This window comes from Cyprinus carpio, chromosome B18 (genome assembly GCF_018340385.1).
Source record: "Cyprinus carpio isolate SPL01 chromosome B18, ASM1834038v1, whole genome shotgun sequence".
Lineage (NCBI taxonomy): Eukaryota > Metazoa > Chordata > Actinopteri > Cypriniformes > Cyprinidae > Cyprinus > Cyprinus carpio.
In genome coordinates this window covers 11,594,415-11,608,213 of record NC_056614.1, presented here as the reverse complement: position 1 = coordinate 11,608,213, position 13,799 = coordinate 11,594,415, and the positions used below count along the sequence as shown (strand labels likewise).

Genomic DNA, 13,799 nt, shown 5'->3' with positions numbered 1-13,799 from the left:
CAATATTGACAGTTTCTCTTTTTATATAAGGAGAATAGTTACAAAATACATAAAAGCTGAATCAACTGAAGCTGAATCAATCTCTGAGATTGAAATGAAAGATTCAATGACTGGTTTATTACAATAGTCACTTGTTCCCTTATCAAAAGCTACTCTCGATGCTGCGCTCAATAGCGCTAATGGGAACATTCTTTGTTCGACCGGTTGTGAAGCACGTGTGTCAAACCCGCCAAGAATTGGCTTAAATAACCTCGGTAGGTGACGTCACATATTACACACACATGAAGGTTATAAATAGACGTGACACGGAAACACCCTCAGGTTTCTTTGTCTTCAAGGACCGCATTGTGTGTGTGTGTTAGAACGGGCAAATAAGTAAAAAAATAAATAAATAAAACACTGCGTTGCAGTAAAATATTAAAAGAAAAAAGAGAAAAAAAGAGAATGACAGAATCAAATAAGAGATGCGTGCCTCCGTGTCAGAGGCTCATTTCGGAGGATGATCCTCACAGATTCTGTTTTGAGTGTTTGGGGGAAGAGCATGCTGCCCTCGGGCTCGAGGGAGAATGCGAGCAGTGTGATCTGTTATCTATAAAAGTGCTTCGCCTTCCAGCCTTTTTGGCGATGCCTTCAACACTGTCACCACTAGATTTCGGGAGGCGAAACGCTATGAGGAAGCGTTTTTGAGGTACCTCCCCCACCCAGTCCTGACCAAGTTCGGTTTCTCTAAGGTGAGAAGCCCAGAAGGAGAGTGTGGCAAGTCGTGCCCTCCACCCGCGTAAAGTTCCAACAGAGAGACCTGTGGAGCATCATCTCCGGCAAAAAGAATTCCTGAGGCTGGCGTGCCCAGGACCGTGGGGGTGTGGCCCCTCCGGGAGGGGCGCGTAAAGTTCCAACAGAGAATAAAGACTCCTTCCTGGCACCCTCAAGGGCCCGTTGTTTTATCTCCGCCACAACTAAATTTTCGGGGAGCAGCGGCCTCCAGCGAAATGTTAAATGCTCAGTTGCCTCCTGCCACGTTTCAGGACACCGAACATCTAACATCCCCCCAACAAAAGTGTCAAAATTAGTGCCCCTTTCGGAGAAGCTGGCAGCGTGGAAACTACTGCCAAATATCTCCCCATGGGTAGAAAGGACTGTAGTGAAAGGCTACAGGATTCAGTTTGCGTATCGTCCTCCGCGTTTCAACGTCATGGTCTCCACTTCCGTGAAACCGGAACGAGCGCATTTGTTGACACAGGAATTGCAAACTCTACTGGACAAAGGGGCCATAGAACATGTTCCCCTGCCAGACAGACAGTCAGGCTATTACAGCCGGTATTTTCTTGTTCCCAAGAAAGATGGAGGGTTACGTCCAATTTTAGATCTTCGCGGGTTGAACCGAAACCTCAGAACATACAAGTTCAAAATGCTGACAATCAAGATGATTGTGTCTCAGATCCAGTCAGGCGATTGGTTCGTGACTATCGATCTCAAGGACGTGTATTTTCACATCAAGATCTTGCCACAACACAGGAAGTTCCTGAGGTTCGCTTTCGGGGGTGAAGCTTACCAGTATTGGGTTCTTCCGTTCAGCCTAGTCTTGTCACCCTGCACATACAAGAAATGCATGGATGCAGCTCTAGGGCATCTGCATTTTAAACTATATAGATGACTGGCTGATTCTGGCTCAGTCTCAGGAGCTAGCAATTCGACATCTGGATGTCGTTCTAGCTCATCTCGAATCTCTGGGGTTGAGACTCAACACCAAGAAAAGCGTTCTCTCACCTGCTCAGAGGACAACGTATTTGGGGGTGGTATGGGACTTGATCACAATGCGGGCACAGCTGTCTCCTGCACGTGTCGAATCCATTCTAAACACCCTAAAGAACATCAAGCTAGGCCAGAAAGTCACTGTTCATCACTTTCAGAAAGTTTTAGGTCTCATGGCAGCTGCATCCATGGTGATACCTTTGGGCCTCCTGCACATGAGATCGTTTCATTTGTGGCTCAGAGCCAGGGGATTTCATCCAAGGGCCAATCCCCAGAGGCAAATAAGGGTTACGCGCTAGGGGCTTCGTACCCTATCTATGTGTTTCAGACCCCGGTTTCTGATTTTGGGTCCCACTCTAGGTCTGTGTTGTCTTCGCAAGATGCTAACGACAGATGGTTCCCTCAAGGGCTGGGGAGCGGTCTTGAATTTCATGAAGTTCCTGTCCCTCAGGGTGATTTTAAATTCCAGAAAGACAAATATGGGAGCAGACTTGCTGTCCAGACAAGCTTTGACACACGGGGAATGGAAACTCCACCCCGAAATTGTGGTGAGTCAAATCTGGGAAAGATTTTATGAAGCAGAGGTGGACCTCTTTGCTACACAGGAGACGGCACAATGTCCCCTCTACTTCTCTCTGACTCATCCATCTCCCCTGGGTCTGGACGCGATGGCCCATACGTGGCCCAGACTGTGTCTTTATGCCTTTCCTCTGATTGCTCTGTTCCCAGGAGTCCTGGCCAAGGTCCGTCGACAGGGGTCTCGCCTCTTACTGATAGCGCCCCGTTGGCCGACCAGAGTCTGGTTCTCAGATCTAATTTCCCTCCTCGACGGCTCGCCCTGGGCGATTCCGATCAGAAGAGATCTTCTCTCTCAGACGCAGGGGACAGTATTTCATCCCCGGCCCGAGCTCTGGAACCTTCACGTCTGACAGGCTTCTGACTCTAAAGTTTTTCTTATGGCATTTACCTCTCTAAAGAGAATTGGGGATTTACAGGCTTTGTCAGTCCTGCCATCCTGCTTAGATTTTGCCCCTGGGCGAGTCAAAGCTATTTTGCATCCTCACCCTAATTATCTTCCGAAAGTGCCTTTCTCGACCATACGTACATCCGGTCATTCTCAAAGCCTTCTGTCCTCCGCCATTTACAACACTAAAGCAGGAAAGTTTTCACTTACTGTGTCCAGTATGTGCTCTTCAGATTTACGTCCACCGCACTAGCCAGTGGCGTAAGCAACTTTTCATATGCCATGGGGGCCGCAACCGGGGGGCGGCTGCCACCAGGCAAACAATTTCACATTGGGTGAGGGATGTTATTGCCCTAGCCTACGAGCCTCTAGGAGTTAGGGCCCATTCAACCGGGGGGTTGCATCTTCAATGACTTTAGCAAGAGGTGCGCCCTTGCAGCAAGTGTGTGATGCGGCAGGTTGGTCCTCTCCGCACACATTTGTCAGATTCTATAGCTTGGATGTCCATGCTACTCCGGGCTTGCATGTCCTTGAGTCGACATCCCAGAGTCATGTCTGAGACCTCTTCGATGTTTGTGCGCACAAACTACACAACCCTGGGGGTCCAGACACTTACAGTGCGGCAGCATTGGTATTCTCGTTCCCATTAGCACTGTTGAGCGCAGCATCGAGAGTAGCTTTTGATAAGGGAACGTCTCAGGTTACTTGACTGTAACCCTGTTCCCTGAAAAAGCGGGAACGAGATGCTGCACCTCAATGCCGCACGTGTCCGGACGTCCTTTCAGACAAATATTAACCTGAGGGTGTTTCCGTGTCTATTTATAACCTTCAGGTGCGTGTAATATGTGACGTCACCTACCAAAGTTATTTAAGCCAATTCTTGGCGTGTTTGACACACGTGCTTCACAAGAAGGTTCTCATTAGCACTATTGAGCGCAGCATCTCGTTCCTGCTTTTTCAGGGAACAGGGTTACAGTCAAGTAACCCGAGATGTTTCACTTGTAAATTCATCTGTGTTCTGAATGAATTAGTTGAAATAAAAAGATTCAGTGAATTAATCATAAAGACACTCAGTCACTTATTGCCACCTAGTAATAAAACAATTTAACCAGAATCAGAAGTCACTTAGTTGATTATAAATGTTAGTGGGGGGGGGGTGCATTGTCTATAGTCAGTAATGTATGAAGCACAGTTCACACATTAGTCACTTTCAAACCCAGCAGGTTTGATAATAATAACACAATGAACAACTGAACCCAATGCAAAATATGCAAGGAGAATGTTTCGCTCTCACATAAATTCCAGATTGCATATATTCTTAGTGAAACAGCTGGATTTTGTCTGTAAAAAAAAAATCACTGAACTATGGCAAATATGACCGTACCTTTACTCTAACCTCTTAGCCACCAGGATGAATTTAAAAAAGTAATTATTCAGGTGGAATACAATGTTAAAACTATAAGTTATTAGCATTTCATAGGAATACTGCCATGGTTGCACTTTTTTCAGTCATCCAATTTGGTAGGTGGTGCTGTCACGAAACAACTAGGGTCCTAGAAATGTGGTTCTAAGATTGCAGAACTGCAGGATTATACCATTGTCCGTAGGCACATGGACAATAAGACGAAGTTGAGGTTCAAAGTTCTTCACACTTAACAAAGAGCGGGGTTGAAAAAAGACTTCCTTTACCTGCTGAACAAGATTTCCTGGAGAAACCATTCCATTACTATTTCTCTCCCTTTATCTCTTTCTGCCTATCTGTTCCCTACAGGACAGAAGTAGGAAGTTCCCAAACACTGAAGATCTTATCCGTTAGCCCCCAGCCTCCTCTCCCCCAATTGAGGAAGACACTTTAGGAAAAGGTGTGATAATGGCACACTTCCCATGAGGAACAGTTATCGCTTAAAGATCAGGCAGTTTCCTTCATAAGACAGAACAGCAGAAGATCTTTTTCGGCTCTTCTAAGAGGAACCAGGCAGAGAAAAACAAAAGAGGGTGGTATGGCCTTAGATCTGAGCTAATGTCCATAAGTCTGACAAAGATAAGCACCATCCCACAGGCACACTCACATCTGTGGATTTTTTGTATGCTTGAATGTTGTGGAGAAAACATTTTCCCAAAGTACACACTGGCTGCTTTGGAATGCCTAAACAATAAATGAAATGCTGAAGTTAAACATATGTTCACTATAAAGTTAAATACAAAATGAAAGTAATGTGGGGAGCACATGGGCTTCTCTGTGGGCTTTGCAGAGTCGAGGAGTCACTCTTTCATACTGTAATTTTTAAGTATGGAAGAGCGAGAACCGTGGTTAAAGATGACAGGGGTCGGATTTAAAATAGATTCAGTCTGATATCTGTCATCGGAATAAATCATTAGCGCATGTGACATATGACTTCTGCTTTGCAGATATCATGGCCTCTTTTGGGATGGTGAAAATGAAAGGAGCTTTGAAAACCGAGATGTGAAGTGTGTGTTTGTGTGTGTGTGTGTGTGTGTGTGTGTGTGTGTGTGTGTGTGTGTGTGTGTGTGTGAGGTGCGGAAGTTCTGAAACCCAAAGCCCCGTGAGTGGGAAGTGCTTCCATCTGCCATCACAGAGCTTCACACAAAGCTTAAGACTGCTGACACATTACAGAATTTAATATCTATACAATATCACTCCGTCTGAAGCAGAGCTGTGATACATGGAGAGAGGGGGAGGGCGTAAGACCTCAGAGCGCAGAACATCACTCACATACGTGCTACTTTCTAAGCTCAAAGGCATCGGGTTCTCTTTCACCTTTCTCTCATCTCTGTCTTCTGTCCTTTATCCTCCTTTTGTAGCACTAGTCAATTTCCACATACAAGGTACAAAGCCCGAAACTGACTGCAAACTTCAAACTTTTATTTCCTGATCATTTTATTTGCAGGTTGCCATTTTTGCAGCCTTATTACAAAAATTACCCAATTATTTTGTTTTTAAAAATGTATTTGTAAAGGCATTTATAGTGTTACAAAATATTCCTATTTCAAGTGAATGTTGTTCTTTTGAACTTTCAATGAACTTTCTTTGTGTGTGTGTGTGTGTGTGTGTGTGTATATATATATATATATATATATATATATATATATATATATATATATATATATATATATATATATATATATGTGTGTGTGTGTGTGTGTGTGTGTGTGTGTGTGTGTGTGTGTGTGTGTGTGCCTACCTAACCATATTTTGGGGGCAAATTTGTACCCAAAAGTGAGCTAAACCTGACAAAATCTCCAAAAAACCTCCCTTTGGGGACGTCCTCATTTGTAAAACTGGTATAAAAATAAAGTAAATAAAGTTTTTTTTAAATTGTAAAAAAATAAAAAATGTTTTCTGTAAGGGGTAGGTTTAGGGTTGGTGTAGGGTGATATAAAATACAGTTTGTACAGTATAAAAACCATTATGCCTATGCAATGTCCCTATTTAGATAGCTAAGTAAACGTGTGTGTGTGTGTCCACAAAAATGTGAAACATTGTACGTTTTCAGAATTTATAACAAGAAATGTTTAATGTCTTAATAATAAGACATCTTTCTTGAGCACCACATTAGCATTAGAATGATTTCTGAAGAAAATTTTTAAAGGAATGATTTCTGTTTGCTGAAAATTTTGATTTGCCATCATAAATTACATTTTAAAATAAATTAAAGCAGAAAAAATATTTAAAATGGTAAAAAGCTATTTTAAATGTTTACTTATAAAAATTTAAAATAAATATTTTTACTGTATTTTTGAGCAAATAAATGTAGTCTTGGATAATATAAGAGATGCTTTTCAAACCTTAAAACATCTTACTTACCAAACTTTTGAATGAATGAGGCATTTATATAGTGCTTTCATTGTGTATTGCTTTACACCCAAAGCACTTTACAATCATATGGATGAGAGGAGGGGTCTCTTCAACCACCACCAAATTAATAAATAACATTTATAAAATTGTAAAATAGAGAAAAAAAGGAGAATCGGTAGGGGCTAGATAGTTTGGGACAGCGTTTGCAGCTACTCATAAACTCATATTTAAAAAAAAAAAAAAGGATTTTTATTTTTATTTTTACCTAATGAGATTTAACTTCTTAATGTCTTCTATCCATGCTGTAGAAACAGTCCTAATGATGATATTTTTAAAGACATGCTTAATCCCTTGGAGTGGGGTCTCTTTGCCCTCTGTGAAAAGCTTTCTTGCTTTTATTTTCAACCTTTCTTTATCAGCATGCCATCCTTCTTCAGACTGGTGAGCAATTGTGACAAACAGCACACAGCACTCCAAACCACATCCAGGAATGTGCATCAATCCACTGAGACTTACAGATGACTGACAGACACTAAAAATTCTGTCTATGCCACACATAAACACACAGACAAACACATGAACACACCCTAGTCAAACAAATACACAATAGTTCATGGTTGTGCACAGTTTTGTGGACCATGACATCAATCAAAACACACAAAATGTGACCAAAGAAGTTCGACATGCCTCTATTTATAACTTCTTGGTCCATGTGAGCTCAGTATTTGTGTAAATCTGCAAAACTACTGTTTTTCTCCTCTCAGAGGAAAATTATATTTGCCAGTGTTGCTTAGTCATTGTATCTTTATTTACTTCAACTTTGTCTCTGATGTCTCACAAATAAAGAAAATGCTTAAAAATAGAATTAGAATTAGCTGGAAACATATAAAACTTGGAAAACGACTATTATAGCTAACATTACTTTGTTTTTTAAATTAATAATTCATTTATAAAAATACTTTTTAAATATTGATATTTTATAAATAATTTATTGTATTATTTAGTTTAGAGTTCAGACTGAAATCTCTGCTTTTGGTTGCAGACTTTAATATCTTGACATATATCTGATCAACTGTGTTGTGAGATATTTGTGATTTTTCTTTCGTATTGTACCTCTCAGTGGTGGCCGTCTGTTCACTCCACAACATTTGCAGATCCTCCTTCTCCACTGACTTTATTCTGCAAGACAACAAAGACATGTTTTTATTTAAAGCAGCGGCCGCTAACATCTGTTCCCTCTTTCCTCTATTGCCTGTGAGCGCGAGAGATACTGAAAAAATTCCCCTTCTCCAAAAAAGTCACCCAAGCATGTCCCTCTGGCATCTGCTTCTAACACCAGCAACTCAGCGCGAGCAGCTAAACAATGACGTGTAAATGAGTGTAGCCCAGGGCACGTCCACATGTGAAGCTAACAGGTACCATCGAGGGTATAATGGGTGTTGAAATCTCACTGAGTGAGAGGGAGAAGGTGAAAAAGAAAGAAAGCAGGTGGAAAAGAGATGGAAACACAATCTGACATACAGCTGTTAAGTGTTAAGTTTTTTTTGTAATATCCCTCTGTAGTTTGAGCAATAATGTGAAACTTGGTTAGCGAGCACAGAAGTGACAAGAGTGAATGTGGGAGTCTAATAAAACACATAAATAAAACTATAGTGGCGCCAAGTGATATTATGTTATTATGATGAGTGCCGGTGAGGAAGAACTAATCTCTGGATTTGGCAGAGTTTGTGGCTTCAATTACTTGAACAGTATTCACACGTTTCCACTAATCCACAAGTATTTAATGCACTACCATTTACAGAGATGTTTTGTCCATGTAATTCTATTATTGCTCAGATCCACTTATTTATTTTTATTCAGATTTACCCAAACCTAAAGATGTCAGATAGACGGCCCGTTCATGTCATAACAGAATCATCTGCAAAGTGGACCAAACTCTGTTGCCGCAAGTCAAAGTCTGGCTAAGCGAGACTATTGATATGCTAACAGGGGGCTTTTGTGTGCCTGTGTGTGTATGAGCGTGCTTTCGTTTAATGCGTGCCAGACAGTGTTTACATGTGTGTCTATCACTCTGTCAGTGCTTCAACTCATTAATTCACCATGACGTTCTCAAATTCTGCATGCTGCATGTCTAGCTATTGTGTCATGCAACATCCAAACATTTGCTGCACATGTACATGCCTGTTTTCCTTTCGTGGTGGAGACTTACCATTGAATTTTATTATTTTTTTAAATATTATATTATATTATATTATATTATATTATATTATATTATATCCGTGTGCTCCCTCCATTTTTTGTTTCCATTTTTTTTAATCATTTCTATGGATGCCTTCACCCGCCCCGAATACCTCCTCCTCCTGCTGGAGCAAGGGGAAAGATCGCTCGAGGGCCACACCAGACTGTTCCTGGTCCTTGACAACCCGGACAACGCTTTGTGCATTCTATGATGCCGGCCTAAACTCGGCATACAGAGCGCCATCATCAGAGGAAGGCCCTCAAGCAAGTTTCGCTGCCTTTGTGGAGTGGACACTGGCGAGACATGGATCCCCGTGCCACTCCAGACCCAGAGCCCAGCCCACCATCTCCCTGCTGTGCAGAGCATCAGCCCAAGCCCACCGCTGACAGAGAGCCAGACCCCACCACGACCAACAAGCCATCGCCAGAGAGAGCGAACAGACCTTAGGATCACTGCGGAGCCGGAGGAAGTGACGTCAGTCCAGGTGCGAGAGCCGGCTACAGAGCCTGCCACGAGAAAGAGAGCCATGGATGGTGTGAGTGTTGAGAGGAGCTCCGCCCCCTGCACCGTGGCTGAGGGTGAGCTGTGTATGGCGCAGTGATAGTGCCACACCAAAGAGGAGAGGGCTCCCATTCCTAAGTTCTGGCCTGAAAGCCCGGAGGCTCACAAATGCCTGCCCTCACACCCGCTCCTGCCTCCTCCTCCGCTGTCATCTGGCAGCCCCTCTGCTCACCCTCAGCCCACCATATTTGCGGTGTGAGCTCCGCGGGACTGCCATCCTCCAGCGTCGCCGTGGTCGGAGAATCCGTCACCTCCGCCTACAGCCTCCGAGGTCTGGACTCTGCCTCGGCCCATTGACCCGTCGGCTCCACCATGGCTCCTAGCTCCCTCCTCCCTGCTCCGCCGCCGTTGGTCGGCCCCCTGGAGTCGGCAACCATTCCTCCGCCATGGCTTCTCCCTTTGTGGCTCCACTGTGGGTCGTCGTCATGACAGTGGCCTGGGTCCTGCTGTGCTCCTCTTGCTCCGGGCCCCTCCTGTCTCCTCGCTCCTTTGTCACCTCCCTGGTCTCTGTCTGCCTGCCCCATCCAGGGTGCCCTCCCACCTCCCGAGCCTACGCCTTAGTTCCTTATGTCACTATTGATGAGTATTGTACAATTCTTTGAATAATATCGGTCTTTAAATGCAAGATACTTAAAGTGTACTTAAAGTATACTTGCAATAATTCCACTTTAACAATGAAATATACTTCAGTATATGTTTTGTTGGACTTCAGCACTACATCCACAAAATTAAAGTGCACAAACAAAATGAACTGTTCCAATTTAGCAGACTTCAGGTATACCAGTTTAGTATACTGATAGTATAATTGCAGGTTATTTTTAGTACGTACATAAATATGTAAGTATATTGTTAGTATACTTAGCATAAAATAAATGTATTTCAAATACATTTTAGTATATTTATTATTTACTAGTGTAAAAATACTTTCACTTTGTTGGCATATTAAAGAGACATATTTGAGGAGAAAAACAAAAGTATTTTCAACCATGTTTTTAGGAACAAAATGTTATATAAATCAGGCAAATATGAACAGCCCCCTCTGTTTTATTCTGTGATTCAACAAAGTTTTATTGTTGTTGCTGTTTTTATTCATTTATTTACCAAACATTTGGTATATATAAGTGCTACTGAAGTGGAAATTTGACTCGGTGCATGATAAAAAAAAAAAAAAAAAAGACTATTTTGAGAAAACGATTGCAACTGGACTCTACAGACTCAATAGATAAAGTGTAATAAAATTATCAATTAAATGTGTATTTTATGTTTTCATTCAAATAGTCTGAAGGAAGACAAGTTACAGAGGCAAAATAGCCCAACTCTCAACAATGACCATAGCAAAAAAAAAAACAAAAAAACTTTTTTTGGCTAAACTGTCTTGCCTTCAAATTACTGATTTTAGCTTTACACTGTTTATAAGCTTACTAAGACAAAATTTTATAAATTGTATAGAACTCTGCCATTATCAGCCTTTACATGAAAATAATCATCAGTATTGGTGTGTGTTGGTGCATTACTTGTCCCTGCAGTGAAGGTAAAATCTGGCCCACTCACACCCACACTCAACCCAGATAACTTCACACACAGGCTCCTCAGACAAATTCTCCCTCTGGCTCTCAGACTGACCTTCCTGTCGATCAGGACATAAGCACAGACCTTGCATGTCTTAGCCTGGTTTCTAATAAACGGAAACTCTCCTCTCCTCTTTCTTCTTTTCTTGCCCTCTGCAAAACATCTACACCAGCCGAGGCTCCTGGGGCCTAATGTTAAGCACAACATAGCAGAAAAATCCCTGCATTGCTAAGCTGAATAGCAATCAGTCTCTCGCTCTCCGTCTCATTCCCTCATTCTCTAGTTTCTCCAATTATCTCTCAAGGTCAGCACGGTATAGATTCCCTGCGGGTGTCGTCTGTCAACTGTTAAACCTTCTGCATCCAACCCCATCCCAGCCCCCCCCGCCCTCAACCCACCCCAACTCACAAATATTTTTCACTCTCTCACGCTAACGCTCCCCATCCTGCACCATCGGCTCCCTCGATGTCAGTCTGGAGAGAATCAGGGGAGAACGTGTCTCCCAGTGGAGTAGGTATCTGCCGGTGTTTAGAGGATTGATGAGTCTTATGGTGGTTTGGTGAAGACCTTTCTTCCTTTGTTTATTATGGCTGCCTGAAGGTTTCGTTGAGCTCTGTGACACACTACTATCTGACAGCGGGTTAAGATAACCTTTTATTTCCCCTGGATCTCTGTGACACTAGAGATAAGAGTGAGGGGGAGAGGAAAAGGGAATGAGAGAGAAAGAGAAAGCGATTATGGGATTAACATGTTAAAGATGGATGTCTGTGTTTGGATGAAAACATGACGGCTGTCAGGTCAAGTGGACCTGAAAACAAGAACGCAATCTGTAACCCTCACATGCTCACTAGACATCTGACTCTTACCAAAGTATGGATCAGAATTAAAGGAAATAAACGTCATTTTTGCTTATACTTAGAGTAGATTTGATCAAACCCTATTGAACTTTGGCATACACCATTTGTGAATGATATGAATGATCCCCCTAATCATGCAGCTTGTTGAGGAAAGATGTGCTATTAATGTATATTTCGTGACTGAAAAAATGTAAAAAATAAAATAAAAAAATAAAAAAACAACATTAATTTTGAAAAATAATTCAGAACTGATACAGATTTAAATAAAAAAAAACAAACCAAACAAATAGTTTCAGTTCCAATTCAGAATTTAAGGCAAAGAAATATATATATAATAATAAATAAATTAATTAATAAATTAATTGATTAAATAAAATGAAACAGAGTAAGCAAATAGACCAGATACATACAGATATGTGTAAGGGGAAATTACAGAAATTAAGACCTTAATAAATATTACTGAATTTGTGTATTGCATTTTATTTTACAGATATAAAATGCAATTTACATATTATACATACACACACACACACACACATATATATATATATATATATATATATATATATATATATATATATATATATATATATATATATATATATATACATACATACATATATATATACATACATATATATATATATATATATATATATATATATATATATATATATATATATATATATATCTATATATATATACATACACATATATGAAAGTGAAAGTGAAAGTGAAAGTACATATATATATATATATTTACATATATATATATATATATATATATATATATATATATATAAAATACACCCAAAAACTGCTATACAGATGCCAACTGAAGTAAAGTAATATGATCTTATTATAAAGTGTTACCCAGTCTTACAAGAAAGAAGCCCTGAGTGAGTCTACAAAACATATCATTTAAATTTTTCATTCACAAATTCCAAAAAAAAAAAAAAGTTGTCACACTTTATTTTAAGGTTCAGTTCTTGCTATTAACAAACCAATAACTACAACTTTTGCCTCATAATTTGCTGCTTATTAATAGTTAGAAAGGTAGTTGGTAAATTTGGGTATTGGGTAGGATTAGGGATGTAGAATATGGCCATGCAGAATATGCGCTTTATAAGCACCAATAAACAGTCAATATGTTAATAACAGACATGGACCCTATACTGTTACTGAAAAAAAGTATTTTCAAAGCAAATAAAAATTATGATTATTTAAAATAAATAAATAAAACAAATACAAATTGCATAAAATAAATAAAAATTACTACTGTATCCAGAACAAAATAGCAACACCCTATTTGAGTCTCATTAATGGGGAACAAATGGAGGAGGAATCTGTGGCAGGTGAGAGACTCTATTTCTTAGACAGTACTATGGTGTTCCTCATGTGCGCTTTAGGCCCGAGGGGCATCATGACACATGTAAGGCCAGGTATCATGTGTGTTTTTTAGTTTGTTTAGGAGGAAAAAATGTGAAAAATGTGTGACAACTGAACTACAGGAGTTTAGTACTTTAGTTGAGAAGGTCCAGTGAAACCTTTTGCATATCAGGATTTTTCTTAGCTATATACTGTACTTTAAAACTTCATATCTCACAGGGTCCAGGTCATTTACAAAAGTGTTCATCCTCTTTATCTCTTTCAGTCTTGCTCTTTTCCACTCTCTCTCCCTGCAGGTCGATCACATTGGTTTTGTCACCCCATGTGGATTTTAAATAGCCCCTAACTATTTCTGACATGTATCAGCGTAGCCAGGGAAACAAACCGGCTCGGCAGATGTGTGATATGCGTGTCTGAAATAGGGTTAGAGGTTGTGTGGTTGTCTTGGGAACACACGCTGCATACAAACACTGCTCTTTCTTCCCTGATATGGAGATATCAAAGCTTTGGCACACACATCTGAACACACGTCATGCTGTTTCAGAAAAGCCGAAGCACAATCTAATTCATAAGGTCTAAAGTTCCCTCCTGAAAAAAAAAAAAGTCATTGGAGTGTCTTTACTGAGAAAGTTGAATAATTCAGGTGTTATT

At 40.6% G+C, this 13,799-nt stretch overlaps 1 protein-coding gene across 2 annotated transcripts in view; it reads right to left on the bottom strand.

Moving 5' to 3' along the window:
* lekr1 (leucine, glutamate and lysine rich 1) overlaps nucleotides 1-13,799 on the bottom strand; it is a 104,956-nt gene that overhangs the window by 24,628 nt on the left and 66,529 nt on the right. For both annotated transcript variants that reach the window (XM_042743821.1, XM_042743820.1), the window contains exon 8: nucleotides 7,647-7,712. In XM_042743821.1, coding sequence (XP_042599755.1) covers nucleotides 7,647-7,712 — 66 coding nt within the window. The remainder of the gene's footprint in view (nucleotides 1-7,646; nucleotides 7,713-13,799) is intronic.